A 16,185-nucleotide genomic window follows, 5' to 3' on the forward strand; every position below is an offset into this window, starting at 1 on the left:
ACTATACATTTACCATAATAACCAACAACCCCATTCTTAGGTATTTACCTAAAATGAAAGTTTATAGTCATCCAAAAACTTGTAAAGAAATTTTTGGTGATTCATAATCACCAAAAAGTGTAAATAACCCAAATGTCTTTCAAATGGTGAATGAATAAACTGTAATGGAATACTACTCAGCAACAGCATTAACAACACAGATGAATCTCTCAAAGGCATTATGTGAAGTGAAAGTAGCCAGTCTCAAAAGACTACAGTCTACATGATTCCATTCACATGGCATTCTGGAAAAGGCACACCTATAGAGATGGAGATCAATGGCTGTCATAGGTTAAAGGTAGGGGAAGGGTCTGACCACAAAAGAGGAGCAAGATGTGATTTTTAGGAATTTAAAAAACCTTAAAAAAAAAAAGACACATGTATTCAGCATCATGATGAGACTATCACATTTAGCAATCAACAGCATAGGTGCAAAAAAAAAAAATCTACATTAAAACCCTTGGTTGGAATACTTTACACTTTCCACAGAACAGAAACTAAGGAATTTAAAAAATCTTCATGGTGGTAGTGACATAACTTTATGTATTTGCCAAAATTTATAGAACTGTAAATCACAAAGAGTGAATTTTAATCTAAATTTTAAAATAGTTAAAAATAAATAAATAATTTAAAAATTACTGTTTGCCTGGTCTGCTCCTCACTGTTACAGTCACTCACTCTGAGATCACTGGTTCATCCCAGAATCACAGGGCTGAGAGTGAGCTTAGTCAGGAACTGGTACAATCCCCAAGCCAATATAGAAATCTCCCCTAGAGGTCTCCTAGGAGCTTCTCTTTGAGAACCACCAGCAAAGAGGAACTCTCAGCTTACAGTGGATAGTTCTTGTTGCTAGCAAGCTATTTCTTTTATTAGCTAAAATTGGCTTTTCTACCACTGACCTCTATTGGTTCTAGGCCTAGTCCCTGGAGCTATAGATAAAAGGGCAGGGGCTACCTCCTCTACCTTAGGGGTGGCAGAAGAATTGCACAGAGGGACAGCCTGAAGCCACTTTATCAGAAGCTGAGGGCTTACACCTCATGGACCCACCCTTCTCTGTAGGAGCCTATGAAATTCTAGGTTACAAGAAGTCATCTGGTCTGGGCTCTAGCCCTACCAATACCTGGACCATATACCTTGGGGATTTTCCGGGGAGGAAAGACAACACACTCCCAGCCTTCTCCTGAATGAAGCTGGGAAGTTAGTCTCAGCCATTCTCTACTTGATCAGAAAGTTCCTTTCACATGATGTTCAATTTCTTTCCTTTGATTCTTTTCTGGCTTCTAACTTCATGAAGAAAATCCACAAATCAATTCTGGCCAGAAAGTAAGGGAACCCTTGAACAAGATTCAAGATAGCCACGTCATAGCCCATCCTAATGGAACTATATAGCCTGGACATCTAGATCCATGCAAAAGGGGTCCACTGCAGGGGACAGCACCCTTAACACTGCCAGGTGTTGTCTTACCTGTTTGAAGTTGCCATTTTTCCTTTGCTCCCAGTCCATCATGTCATGAAAGATGGGAATCATGATATTCCGCACTTCTGGCTGTGGGACCAGTGTCACACCCAGAAAAGGACCAATCATTCCCGGAATAAAATGGATCTTATGTTCACCTGAACAACAAAACCCAACAGATATTAGTTCATGCTTGCATTGCTTCTTCCACAGAAGCTTCCCAAGTGGGGTCACAGCACATGATCTGATCTGCACTGGAAGCATCTGAGACCAAAGCAAGTTTTCCCCTATGGTTTTCTGAGATACTCCCTTCTCTTGGCTTTTTAGAGGTCAAGGACTAAACTGGACCAGCCTTGTTAAAACAAATGTTCAACAGGCACAAATGGTCTTTCTAAAGAATTTACTGGGAGATTCTACAAACTACCTGAAGATCATTCTGAGGTCAAGGAACAGAGTTCACTACTCTAAATTGAATAGGATTTCTGAGTACCCTGCAACAGTTTCAGATGGTCTGTTTATAGCATTTATTTAGCAAGGAAAATCCATCAATTTCTGCTTAAACACAATGCTCTATCTCTGCAGTTTCTGCCTCTAGCCCAGAGGCATGTAAGTGATGAGGATGTTCAGTCCTAGGTCGAGCCACGAGAGGTCTGAAGGTCACGGACCTCTTTCATTGAGGTGCTCAAGTATGTCCAAGAGGGCCCCTCCTGAGTTAGCAGGAGCCTCCTACACAGTCCTACCCTGACAGACTGGCTGAGAGACTCTATGTGTATCCCTACTCCACCCCTATCTCTTGTCTTCACATTGCATTTTTGATGGTAGCACTACATTTATTCAGATCAGCTTGGCTCATTCCTCATTTTTCCTAATGAGGCCTTTCCATGGGAAGTGGGTGATATGAGTTTCCCTGTGACTAGACTGCCATGTGGGGCATATTATGTGAAGCCAGGACCAGTTTTGAGGACCATGGGACAGAACTTTTCTCTTCCTTGCAATGGCAAAACAGTAATAGAATTATCTTCCAGAGCTCTGCTTTTAGTCCTTCAGAGACCAAGGAGACAAACTGTGGGACTCTGTAATAATTGTTACAATCAAGTAAAGTCAGTTCTTGAGGACCAGAAAATGTCATTTCCACCAAAAACAACGAGACAGGAATGGCTTTATCAGCCAAATTTGACACCTTTTTGATTTTTTCCATGTTGAAAGCTATCTGAGGAGCAGATGTTAGCTCTGAGGCAGATTCTATATATTCTAATCTTCGTCTTTGGTACAGCTGTTAGTCTCCTGTGTTCCTGGGAATTTCAACTTCAAGGTTAAAATCTATACCCAAACTGTGCCAGATACAGGGAGTAAGAGTACTGAACCCAGAAAGCCTATTTGGGGACATGCATCCCCACTTACGGATGGAAGGCCTTGGTGCTGGCGGGAATAACTTGTATCTTGCGTGCTGCTTCTCGTGTTGGTGACTGGGATGGTTAACAGAGGACTCTTAAGATTTTATGGCAATCATTCCTAAGACTTCAGAGCTTAGTTGAAAGCAGACTTCACTAGGAAGAGTAAAAGCAGCTTCTCTAGCATCCTGACAGGCCACTAAGAAACCTATAGTACCAAAGGATGGCCCACCTAGTCACCAGGGTGATCCAAGGATTCTACTAAAAACTCTAAAAATTTCAGATCCAAAGCAGTGGATATTAGAGAAGCTGTAAAGAGAAGCTGTCAAAAGAAAGGAGACTAAAATCAATCTGACCTAGGGACTGCAATTCCCTTCTTACATGCGATCTTCATGCAATTGGCAGCAGGAACCTGGTCTGGATGCCTGAATACCGGAGACCCAAGAAGTGTTTCAATCCTAATTAAACTGAATAGCTGCCCTTGCTCATGTGCTGAGTATCTCCAAGATCTATGCTTCTGGGCCTGTAACATCTGGACTGGGGCAGGAAGAGCCCAGAGGATCTTACAGGCATGAGTTCTCAAGCTGGGAAAAACTACTGTAGTCCTCATCTTTTTCTCCTTTGACTTTAGTTCTCCAAAAAAGGGACTGTGCATATGTATAACTGGGGTCTTATTTCTCAGTCCACTCTCCCTGCCAAGGGCTTTGTGCACATGTGCTACACTCTGCCATCCATCTGAGGTGTTATGTTAAAGATATGTAAAGGTCTCTTGGGTTTGAGCTAACATTCATAAAACTTGGGGGAAGTTATTAGTCTTGTCACTTTTTATTTGGCTATGCAATATGTGGAAGGGAAAAATATGGAGAAAAGACCTACCCAAGTTCTGCCACATGCTGAACAGTTCATAAGCCATCATCACACGCATGTCCCCATACCTGGGAATAGAACACAGGCATCAGCTATTAGCAGAAGAAGGTTCAGGAAGATGGGGCTACAAACCCAAGGAGGCCAGTACTTCAGCACTGTTTCTAATGCTTCCCAAAATACTAAGTCATTTGGCTCTAAACAACTTTCACATTTAGCTCCTTGGGAAGCTACCCCGGTGAGAACCTTGTGGACTTCTGAAGGAGCCTCTCATGGAAATATAATCCCATCTGGGCACATGGTAGGGATATGAATAAGAGACATATGTCTTACTTATCTAGAATCTTTTTCCTCTTGGCTGAAGTAATGATTTCTAGCTGAAGGCTTGGCTGATTTATGAACAGAACTGCCAGGCTAAAATAAGAATTCCACACCTAGAGAGACAGAGAGAGAGGAAACATGTGACAGCCTAAGCCTTTAACCTTGCAAGGAGAGATTCTAAATATATGCATGTAGCACAGAATTCATTTTACAATGTTAAGATATTGATTTTTAAAAAATATCTTTGCAAACAGGACTTTCCCCCCCTTTTTTTGACTTCTCTGAAAACAACGTGTTGATTCTGGACTAGAAAACGTCCTCATGCATGGCTGGCTCCCAACATCTCCAACAGGGGGACTCCTAGGTCATATTTTAATCACTACCAAGTTTGGAAGCTATGAACATATTAAGAAGGCCCCCAGTCACCTAGCAGTCACCTAGCTGAATCTTTCTCAAATTCCTGACCTGCAAAACTGTGAGCAAAAGAAAATGGTTGTTTTAGGTAAAACAAAACAAAAGTAGTGAACTTGGCTTTTGGCTTACTATTACCCTAGGGTTATCTGTAACCCTTTGGTTATTACCCTAGATAGTGATGGATCTCAGAAGCTCCTACCTTAAAGTCGAAGTCTGTCTCTGTGAAATTCTTGTGTAGCGCAGAAGACAGGTACTGGACAGTAGTGACGATAATACTGCAGTAAGGGAACAAGGTGTTGGCAGAGTTAAAAGACTAACAATGGCATTAGTTAGCTTTGCATCAATGGTCTACGGCCCGTGTACAGACTTCTGGAGTACAACTAGCTCACATGTAAGATGTGACTAGAAAGGAAAGAGACAGATGGCACAAACCCCACAAAATTGGCAGAACAGCACAGAACACAAGAGAGGGTTCTAGATCTCGCTCTGCTGTTACCTAGCCTTGCTACTACTTCTCTCTGGGCCCCTGATTCCCTGACTATAAAAGGAGGGGAGTGGGCTTGACGGTTCTTCAAGGTTTCTTCCAGATCAAAGACTGAATAATGAACATATATTATGATCACCAAAGGACTTACAGTATAATCTTATTATTTCCCTTGTTAATAGGAGTTTATAGTTATTAAACCCCTACTTTTGTCATATATTATTATTTTCATCTATAAGTCATTTGATTTCAGCCTTTGGTCTAGAATATCATTCTCAATTTTAGCCCGGGCACATATAGTGGGTAGTGGGAGGCTGACTTGCTGGAAACGAGGGCATAGGTTGAGGGAGGGGGAAGAGAAGTAGGACAGGTAGGTAAGCGTTTGATTACAGAGGGCTTTGGATGCCTGGAAAAGGAGCTTACAACTAACAATAACTACCTAAGCTTTGGTGCAGAAGAGGGGCAAGGCAAATAGTGCATTAGAGAGACTAGTTCATCAGCAGAGTGGGTAACAAATTTGAAAGGTAAAAGCCTTGAAAGAAGAGGCTGCTCCTGCAGAATGGTCTGGGGAGCCTGAAGAACCCTCAGTAGAAAGCTAAGAGATAGAAACAAGAGGGAGTTAAATGGAAAATCCACTATTTGAGGAAGTATCTGTGCAACTCTTTTTATAATCATTCTTCTGTTGTGTATACAATGTTTGCAGTTTTGAAAAAAGAAAAGAAAGAGCACTATAAAAGGTACAAAGGAGAAAAACCATGCTAATACGTTGCTAATATATGTATAATATAAATAATTTCACTACATTCTGCATAATGCCAACATAGAATGCAGATCAGTGGGAGGAGGCAGTAAGCTAGAGAGTGGTTTTCTCCTGAGTGGAGGGAGACTGGATGAGCCAGTACCTTACCATCTGCAATACTTGTCTGGCTTGCCAGTTAGAAGCGCAGGATAGAAATATGAATGGGGCAGAAAATTTGCAGTCAGCCTTAGAATGAATTCTATGGCCAGAGGCAGAAGTGGTCAGAGCCTCACAGCCAGGTCTCTGGTAGGTAATTAGCACAATCTGTGGGAGGTAAGCAGTGTCTGGTAGACAATATAAATCAAATCAAGAGGGCTTGGGATACTGCCTGAAACTACAGAGCAACAGAGGCCAAATGAACAGAAATTCCTCAGGGAGGAATCCTTCTTTGGGTATTATATTTCCTTCTCTATCCTTACCATGACATCATCTGTCAGGCACTTAAAAATGCATTTTTGAACTATCATTGACTCTTTCTTCTCCTTGAACTTATGGTAAATGGCCAAGTCATGCTGATTGTGCCTACAAACATTTTCACATTTACCCTCTCCTCTCTGTTCCCATGGCCTTGACCTTGATTTCTGTTTTGCTTTCTTTCCCACACATACACACACTCTCCTTAGTCTGAGAACAGTTCTGTGGATGCTGGTGTAGGGCCCTTCCACACTCACTTGCTTGTGAGAAGTCTCATCACCATCCAGTCCCGCGGAAAGACACTCATCTTCATTAGGTTCCGGAACACACAGAAAATCTTCAGCAGGAATTCCTGATCAGAGAGGAAAATCTCATGTAAGACACCATCACTACCACTGCAGCATACATTTCCTCAACAGGGCTCTCCTGACCTCTAGACCATAAGAATGGGTGGGACCAGTGGGTAAGACTCTGGTTCCCTTTGTGAGTTGCTTTTCTCCTAGAGTGCTGCATGAGAGTGAGTTCAAGGCACTCTCACAGGCCAGATGGGAGCAGACCCAAACTGGGCAGAACAGAGGCAACTCTACAGCTGCTCAGCCCACACCTAAAGACCAAAGCACAGGGAGTTCAGCAGAAATGGTATCCACCTAAGTTCATAAGTTTCAATCTTTGGGGCATGGCCCCTGAGCACTTGACCATAAGAACTTGCTCTCCTGGATGTTAAGAACACAATGACAGGAGAAGCACATTAGGAATGGCAGAATAAATACCTCCAAAAATGTGCTTCTCCATGAAAACAATAAGAACAGTGGCCAAGACTGGTTAATCAAAGGTTTGCAACAATCCAAGGAGTATTATTCAAGAAAAATGACTGAACCTCAGTAGGAATAGTGAGCCTTATTGCATTCTAAATTTTCCCATTCCCATCTTCTCTCTCTCCCTACCTTCAAGGTATCCTTGAAAACAAGCAGCTGTAGAACCATGGTAGTAGTGAAAACCAGTAGCCTAGCAGTCACTAGACGGGACAAACTGGTTTTGGAGCTCCCAAAAAAGCACCATCCTAAAAGAACTGTTACTGTTTGATCTGTTTGGCAGCAACCTGAGAAAGCCCCATTCAGAGGTCTTATTTGACCAGACTCAGAGCTCAGTAAGTGAGAAAAGCCTTATCCCAAGGTCATTTGTTGAAAAAAATCAGCCATAAAGATTTAACATCCCAGATGTATGAAGCAATTATATCAGTTGAAGCAAACAAGAGAATGGTAAAAACACTTAAAAGAATCTGGGGAATGAGACAATCACATGGGGTTTTGAAAAGCCCTGACATATTCCTAAGAACCTAGAAGACCACATACGTGTGCAGGGCTATACACATTCCCAGAAAAGATCTAAGAAGTCTAATCTTTCACCTCTGGCTGACTTTGAGGCTCTATGCAAGCAAGTGAAGTCTAAGGCAGTGAGGTAAACTGCTGAACCATGAAGGCAAGCTCCAAGCCTCACACACAGACATCTAGAAAGTGTGGAAGACATTGATTTAAGGCATTTAAAGGCATTTCTGTCCAGTTATTAGCTGAACATTAAGCTAACTGAAGACTTCAGTGGCTGCACACAATAAAAAATATAGACATTAAAGAATTAGTCCAGGAAAGTCACTAAACAAGCAAACAAACATCAACAAAAACAAAAGAACAATAAACCCTAGGGATGTGGGCAGGGGAAAGGGAATCTGATTTCCAGAACTGCTACATTATTTAAGTTGTCCAGTTTTCAACAAAGAAATTGTAAGACGTGAAATGAAATAGGAAAGTAGGGCCCATACACAAGAATGAAGTCAAGAGAAACTTTTCCTGAGATAGCTTAAATGTTGGACTTACTAGGAAAAGACTTTAAATGGGCTATTATAATATGTTCAAAGAACTAAAGGAAATCATGCCTAGAGAATTAAATAGAAGTATACAAATAATATATTACCAAATAGAGAACATCAATAAAATAGGTATTATTATAAAGCATTGAACAGAAATTCTGGGATTGAAAAGCACCATAACTGAAATGAAAATTTCACCAGAGGAGCTGAAAGCAGATTTGAACTGGCAGAAGAATTAGTGAATTTAAACATAGGGCAACTGAGATTATATCAAGGAACAAAAAGGGGAAAAAATGAAGGAAAATGAACAGAGCATCAGACATCATCCAGTGTTCAAATATACAAATACTAAAAATATCAGAAAGAGAGGAGATACTGGCCAAAAAAATCCCCAAATTTGATTAAAAAAAAAAAAACCCTTTAATCTATACATCCAAGCAGCTCAGTAAATTCCAAATAGGATAAAATCAAAGAGACCTACATATAGACACATCATAGTTAAACTGACAGATGCCCAAACAAGAGAGAATCTTAAAAACAAGAGAAAAACAACTCATGGTGTACAAATGATTCTCAATAAGATTAACAGGCAACTTGTCAGTAGAAATGATAGAGGCCAGAAGGCAGTGGGATGACATATCAAAGTACTGAAAGAATGTTAACCAAGAATCCTAAACCTAGGAGAACTATCATTCAAAAATGAAGAAGAAATTAAGACATTCTCAGATTAAAAAAAAAAAACAAAAACCAGAGAATGTTAGCAGTAGACCTGCCCTACAAGAAATACTAAAGGGAGTCTCTCAGACTTAAACAAAAGGACACTAGACAGTAACTTGAATCTACATGAAAAAATAAAGTGCACTAGGAAAGACGACTATATAGATAAATATAAAAGACAGTATATATGTACATTTGTTTGTAACTCTTCTATTTAACTTACAAGACAACTGCATAAAGCAATAATTATAAAACTGTGTTGATGAGATTACAATGGATAAGATATAATTTACATGACAATGATAGCTCAAAGGAAGGGGAAGGATTGAACCTGTACTGGAGTAAATTTTTTGTATACTATTAAACTAAATTGGTATTAATCCAAATTAGATTGTTTTAAATTGTTAATTGTCATTCTTACGGCAACTACTAAGAATATAACGTTAAAAATATACTAAAGGAGACAATAAGGGAATTAAAATAGCATGCTAAATAAAAGTATTTTTTTTAACATAAAAGAAGGCAGAAATGGAGGAATAAAGGAACAAAAAAGACATAAGGCTGATATAAAACAAATAGCAAAATGGCAGGTGTAAATCCCAACTTATCTGTAATTACAGTAAATGTAAACTTCAATCAAAAGGCAGAGGTAGAAAGAATGGATAAAAAATAAAACAAAATCCAGTTATATGCTGTCTACAAGATACAAAAATACTTTAGATGCAAAGACACAAATGTAATGTAAAAAAAATAAATAATGTACAATGAAAACAGTACCCAAAAGAGAACTGGTATGGCTATGTTAACATCAAACAAGAGACCTTAACAAAAAAAAAAAACATGTTATAATGATAAAGGGGTCAATAGATCTGGAAGACAGAATTATAAACATATGCACTTAAAACAGAGTCTTAGAATGAAACAAAACCTGACAAAACTTAAAGGAAAAACAGACAGTTCAACAATGATATTTGGAGACTAAGTGGAGTGTACCACTTTCAATAATCTACAGAAAAACTAAATGGAAGATCAGCAGAAGAAAGAAATTTTAAACAATATTACAGACTAACTAGACCTAACTGACATCTATAGAACACTCATCCAACAACAGCAGAATATACACATTCTTCTCAAATGCACATAGAAGGATACGTGCATTCTCTTCTCTAGGGTAGATCATGTTAGGCCACAGACAAAACCTCAATGAATTTAAAAGAACTGAAATCAAATATAGCACGTTCTCCAACCACTATGAAAGAGAGTTAGAAATTAATAACAGAAGGAAATCTGGGAAACCTTAAAAATGTGAAATTAAACAGTACCTTTCCAAATAACCAACACATCAGAGAAGAAACCACAAGGGAACTTAGGAATACTCTGAGATGAATAAAAGTGAAATCATATCAAATCAAAACTTAACAAATGAAGCTAAAGCTTAGGTGCCTATAATAAAGAGAAGCAAGATCTGAAATCAATAACCTATCTTACACCTTAGGAAACTAGAAAAAGAAGAGCAAACTAAAGCAAGCCCAAGGAAGGGAATAATAAAAGAGCAGAAATTAATGAAACAGAGAAGAGGAAAATAGAGGAAAAAAGAAACCAAAAGTTGGTTCTTTAAAAAGATCAACAAAATTGACAAATCCTTAGCTAGCCTAAGAAAAAAGACTCAAATTATTAAAATTAGGGATGGAAGAAGGGATATTATTACCAATGCTACAGAACTAGAAAGGATTATAAGGGATTACTAAGAATAAATGCATGCCAACAAATTGTATAACCTAGATGAAATGGACAAATTCTTAGAAAGATACAAACTACCAAAATTCATTTAAGAAGACACAGAAAATGTGGATATACCTATCATAAGTGAAGAGATCAAATTAAAAATTAAGAAGCTTCACACAAAGAAAAGCGCAGGACCAGATGGCTTCACTGGTGAATTCTACCAAATGTTTAAGTTAGAATTAATATCAATACTTGTTTTTTTGATTATACCCATTTTCAAAGTAAAGTAGCAGTGGTTTTGATCTGCATTTCCCTTATGACTAATGATGTTGAACATCTGTTCATGTGTATATTGACTATTTATATGTCTTATTTGGGGAAATGTCTATTAAAAGCCTTTGCCTATTATTAAACTGGGTTATTTGTCTTTCTATTGTTGAGTTGTAAGAATTCTTTACATAGTTTAGGTAAAAGTCCTTTATTAGACATATGATTTGCCAATATTGTCTTCCATTCTGTGGGTTGTCTTTCACTTTCTTGATGGTGTCCTTTGAAATACAAGAGCTTCTAATTTTGACAAAGTCTAACTTATCTATTTTTTCTTTTGTTGTTTGTTTTTCTGGTGTCATATCTCAGAAACTACTGCTAAACCAAAGGACATAAAGATATACTCCTACGTTTCTTTCTAAGAGTTTTATAGTTTAGCTCTTACATTTAGGTCTATGATCCTCTTCTAGTTAATTTTTAATGTGGTGTGAGGTAGGGGTACAATTTCATTCTTTTGAATGTAGGTATCAAATTGTTCCACCACAGTCTGTTGAAAAGACTCTTCTTTCCTAATTGTATTGTCTTGGCACCATTACTGAATATCAACTGACTATAAATATAAAGGTTTATTTCTGGACTCTCAATCCTATTTCACTGATTTACATATCTATATTTATGCCAGTACCAATCTTGATTACTGTTATTTTGTTGTAAGTTTTGAAACTGGGAAGTATGAATCCTCCAATTTTGTTATCTGTTTTTAAGACTATTTGGCTATTCTGAGTCCTTTAAATTTCCATATGAATTATGGATCAGATTATCACTCTCTGCATAAAGGCAGCTGAAACTTTGATAGGTCTTGTATCAAACCTGTAGATCACTTCAGTAAGTATTGTGATCCTAATGATATTAAGTATTCTAATTCATGCACATGGATGTCTTTCCTTTAATTTAGGTCTTCTTTATATCTTTCTCTAATTATTTTATCCATTTCATGATACTGTAAGTGGAACTGGTTTCTTAAATTCATTTTTGGATTGTTTACTGCTAGTGTAAAGAAACATAATTGTTTTTTGTATATTGACTATGCATCCTGCAACCTTGCCAAACTTGTTTCTTAATTCTGATACTGTTTTCTGTGGATGCCTTAGAATTTTCTGTGTACAAAATCATGTCATTTGAAGATAGAGATAGTTTTACTTCTTCCTTTCCAATCTGGATGCCTTTTATTTCCTTTTTGTGTCTAATTGCCCTAGCTAGATCCTTCAATATAATGAATATAATTGGCTAGAGTAGACATTTTTCTCTTGTTCCTGATCTTAAGAGGAAAGCATTCAGTCTTTTTATTAAGTATGATGTTAGCTGTGGGTTTTTCAAAGATGCTTTTATCAGTTTAAAGAAGTTCCCTTCTATTTCTAGTTTGTTGTATGATTTTATCATGAAAGCTTAGTGGATTTAAAAAATACTTTCTCTATATCCATAATGATGATCATTTTTTTTTTTGTCCTTTGTTCTATTTAATGGTGTATCACACTAATTGATTGTCATATGTTAAGTCAACCTTGCATTTCTGGGGTAAATCCCACTTGATCATGGCATGCAATTTTTTTTAGTAGGTTGCTGGATTCAATTTGCTAGTATTTTGCTGAAGATTTTTATATTTATATTCATAAGGGACATTGGTTTGTAGTTTGCTTTTCTGGTGATGTCTTTGATTTTTGTATCTGGGTAACACTGACATCATTAAATTAGTTGGAAAGCTACTCTTCTATTTTTGGAAGAGTTTGTGAAGAATTGGTATTAATTCTTTTTTAAAAATTTGGTAGAATTCACCAATTAAGCCAACTTGTCTTGTGCTTTTCTTTTTGGGAAGTTTTAAATTATTAACTTAATCTTGCTACTTGAGAAAGTCTTTTAAGATGGATAATCAAAGAGACACTGAATTGTATAATTTAAAAGTGTGAATTTTATAATATGCAAATTATATCTCAATAAGGCTGTCACAAAAAAGAACACATGCACAGAATTCTATATTCAGTGCAGTGGACTGAACATGTTCCCTCATTTCTGTTTCTCCTCAAATTCCCTAAAATGACAGTCAAGCAACAGAAATACACACCCCCTCAGAGACAAAGAAGAGAAGGGAGGAGAACACAGTAATCAAAAGAGGTCAATAAATTTTGAAAGCTCTCATGGTAACTGATGTAGTTTATTTGAGAAAGCCTACAGCCAAGGGCCTTTGGAGGTGACAGCAACAGGAAGCAAGAATCTCAGAAACTGTAGGCATCACCAGGCATCTCTGTGGGACTTGGGTATGAGGGCTAAAAACAGGAAGGCTGGCTTATTGTCTTCCTAAGATCTCTTTTGCCATCTCATGCCACTAGGTGACCAGCCTTTCTTCACCCTGTCAGAAGGCTGACAGCTGCCCTCTGGAGTATTGCTCACTGAGGATCTGTCCTCAAGAATACAGCAACAGTTGAGTACTGAAGTGCCAAAATGAGATAGGCACTGACAGAAAGTTTACCTGCTGTACTGGAAGACTCCTGGACTCTCTTTTTGCTATCTGGTTCCCCAAATACTGACAGGCTACTCCATCAATAGGAACAGTTTCCACTGAGGAAACAGACAAGTCCAAGAGAACAGGCCAACACATAGAGGAATTAGAGGATGCTATGACCAAACAGTCAGACCCTCTTTAGTCATCTACAGGAAAGTCTGCTGGAGACAAGCCCTGCACACACAGTTTCTAATTAGCACCAAAGAACCTCACTTACAGACACAGTCTGACATCCAGGAGTCTACACATATAGGAGGAAAGTCTCTGACATGAAAGAGACTAAACAAATAAAAACAGGGCAAGTCTCAAGGGGAAAAAAGTGATCTGACAGCAACTGACAGATTTGACCACGAGGAAAGCTGGAAGAAGAGGTAGATATTACAGAACTGATAGAGGGAGAAAGAGATCCTAGCCAGATTTGAAAACTAAAAGAAAACAAAAAATAAATAAAAAAATAACAAAAGAGGCAATTAATTCCAGGAAAAACAAAAATTTTTACAAGAAAAGAAGTGTAATAATACAATCTTGGCTCACCATAGTACTTACTTAGCTGTTATAAAGAAGTGTTGACCAATTTAAACAAAGACGTATGCAAACTATATTGGAAGAATGAAAGGAAGGACATGTGTGAAAGAGAGAGGAATGATTCAGGAGAGTCAGCCTCATTTTCTGTGGTAGAAAGAAATAGTAACTAAAATTTAAAATTTAAAATGTCAGTAGAAGCTGCCTGAAGAACAGCAAGAGTTCAAAGTGGCTGCTTACAGGAGTAGTGATTAGACATGGGTCAGGCTGAGCCAAGGAACCAGTTTTATGTTACATGCTTTGTAATATTTTTTGGCTTTTAAAATTACACACACACACATTGCTGTGATAAAAACAAATACTTAATTAAAAAGTAAGAGAATGATGCTAGCCTCAGCTTCTGATTGAGAATCAATTAGCCACACACAGAGAGAGAGAGAAAATTATCTAGAACAGCCAGAACTAGGCTCCACAACTCAGCTCAAGAACTGCTTGACCTGGATGTGAGCTCCTGGCTCTAGCTAACTTTTGGCTTGCTTCGAGGGCTGTCAGGGTCATCCCTCCCAGAAGACAGGCTGGCCTCACTGCAATGAGTTAATGAAAACAATGTGCAGAGACCCATGTCTGTGAAAAGGCAGGCAGGATCAGATATTGGAAAGTTACAAGTGATACTTATTAACTGATACAATATGATTAGTAAGGATCACAAAAGAGAAACAGTGTAATGTATTACTATGAAATGCAAGAGACCTGACTCTGGATGGAGGCAGAGTATAGACCTTAAAGTTTGTAACAGTTCCTTTATCCAGGGATGAACTGAGTAGCATGTGCTAATGCAAAGCCCTAGGGGTCTGTCAGCAGCTGATATTATTCAAAACTTGGGAATACTCTCCTGTCATCCGATCATGGGTCCATTTTTCTGCACTATCTGTTCCTCAGTTTTCTGGATCCAGTCTGGCAGCCAATGGAAAGTGCTCATTTTTGCTCTCTACAGGTAACTTCCAGATACACATTTTACTGAAGAAAAGTTGTCATCACTATTATTACTATAGTTACTAAACAGTGATACTTGTTTCAGGGGCAATCTACAAATTGACTGTTGAGTTCATAAGAAAGGGAAAAGTCCTGGTTTGCTGACAATCAGCGTGGCCCAAAGTAGCCTCTCATAGAGGCACATTGTCACAGGGCTGCTATCATTCAGGGAAAACTTGCCAGAGTAACTGGGGTCTGGCTGTATGGGAATATTGCTGGCTTTTAGCTTCTGGAAGCCATACAGTCAGCTGTACAGTGGGGCTGATAAATCCTACACCCTTGGCAGCACTGGTCACTTGCACTCACCCCCTGGCAGGGGGAAAACTCCTCCACAGTTTTAGCTGCACGCTTCCTTTCCCGGTGAAAGGTCAGTGCTTTTCTGCCTACCTTGAGTTCATCTTTGCTCTGGAAGTTGTCCAGGAGGTGTTGGTAATGGGTGTCACACATCTGGCGGAGCAGTGAGAGAAGGCAGGATACATACTCGCCCTGGGGACCAACCCAAAAAACATTTAGCATGGCCAGTCACAAGAGCTGTGTTCCCCCAATCCACAGAGGGCAAGGAGAGAAGGAAGGGTCTGAGATGGCCCCAGTGATCATGAAAGTGAAGGTAACAACTCTGGCCCTGAAAGTGAGTTTACTTCTCTGCTAAGGGAGGCCTGGAGGGCTTGGAACCTCTGCAGCATGGGGTTAATTGGAAAACCTTAACCTATAATAATGAAGTACTACAAAGTGAGACAGATAATCTAGCTTTCTTCCTAGGAAAGTTTTGGCTACATCATCCTCTGTCATTATATGCTGTCAGAGTACCATACTGAAGTCTGGAGGGGCTACTGGGAACAGGGTGCTCAGCCTTTTCTGCTTCTGGACTGTGCCTATCCTGCTGGGCTGGAGCAGCCCTTCTACAAGGATCTCCTTGGAGACCTCCCAGAGCTTATATGTGATCACTAGACTAGGCAGACAAAACAAAGTAGGTTAACAAAAGTCTCTGGAAAGCAGAGGGGTCAAAATGAACTTTATGAGAAGATGAGCTATGGGCTTTAGGACAAATGAAAATTTAAAGATAAAAACTGAGTCTTTAAAATTTCTTCATGTTCCAACTGGGGCACACAGACAAAAGCCCCACCTTAAGGACTCCAAAGACTCATCATCTCACGGAAAATTTTGGCACAGGGCAGCTGAGCATAGCCTTCTCTTAGAAGGTTACCTCCTCAGAAGAAATGGAGGGAAGTTAATTCACTTGGGCAGTTTTCAAATGTTTTTAAACTCATGGGAATTTGACAACACTTTTTTTAGTCTCTCAAATCCTTTTTAGACCCATG

At 38.8% G+C, this 16,185-nt stretch overlaps 1 protein-coding gene across 1 annotated transcript in view; it reads right to left on the minus strand.

Annotated features, from left to right (window-relative positions):
• The window catches only part of DOCK3 (dedicator of cytokinesis 3), a 299,153-nt gene that overhangs the window by 48,070 nt on the left and 234,898 nt on the right, over window positions 1–16,185 (minus strand). Inside the window, exons 27-32 of the mRNA XM_074344805.1 lie at window positions 15,254–15,352; window positions 6,440–6,534; window positions 4,685–4,760; window positions 4,084–4,184; window positions 3,763–3,821; window positions 1,505–1,653 (exon numbers count right to left, since the gene is read on the minus strand). Coding sequence (XP_074200906.1) covers window positions 1,505–1,653; window positions 3,763–3,821; window positions 4,084–4,184; window positions 4,685–4,760; window positions 6,440–6,534; window positions 15,254–15,352 — 579 coding nt within the window. The remainder of the gene's footprint in view (window positions 1–1,504; window positions 1,654–3,762; window positions 3,822–4,083; window positions 4,185–4,684; window positions 4,761–6,439; window positions 6,535–15,253; window positions 15,353–16,185) is intronic.

The sequence above is a fragment of the Camelus bactrianus genome, chromosome 17, assembly GCF_048773025.1.
Source record: "Camelus bactrianus isolate YW-2024 breed Bactrian camel chromosome 17, ASM4877302v1, whole genome shotgun sequence".
Taxonomy (NCBI): domain Eukaryota; kingdom Metazoa; phylum Chordata; class Mammalia; order Artiodactyla; family Camelidae; genus Camelus; species Camelus bactrianus.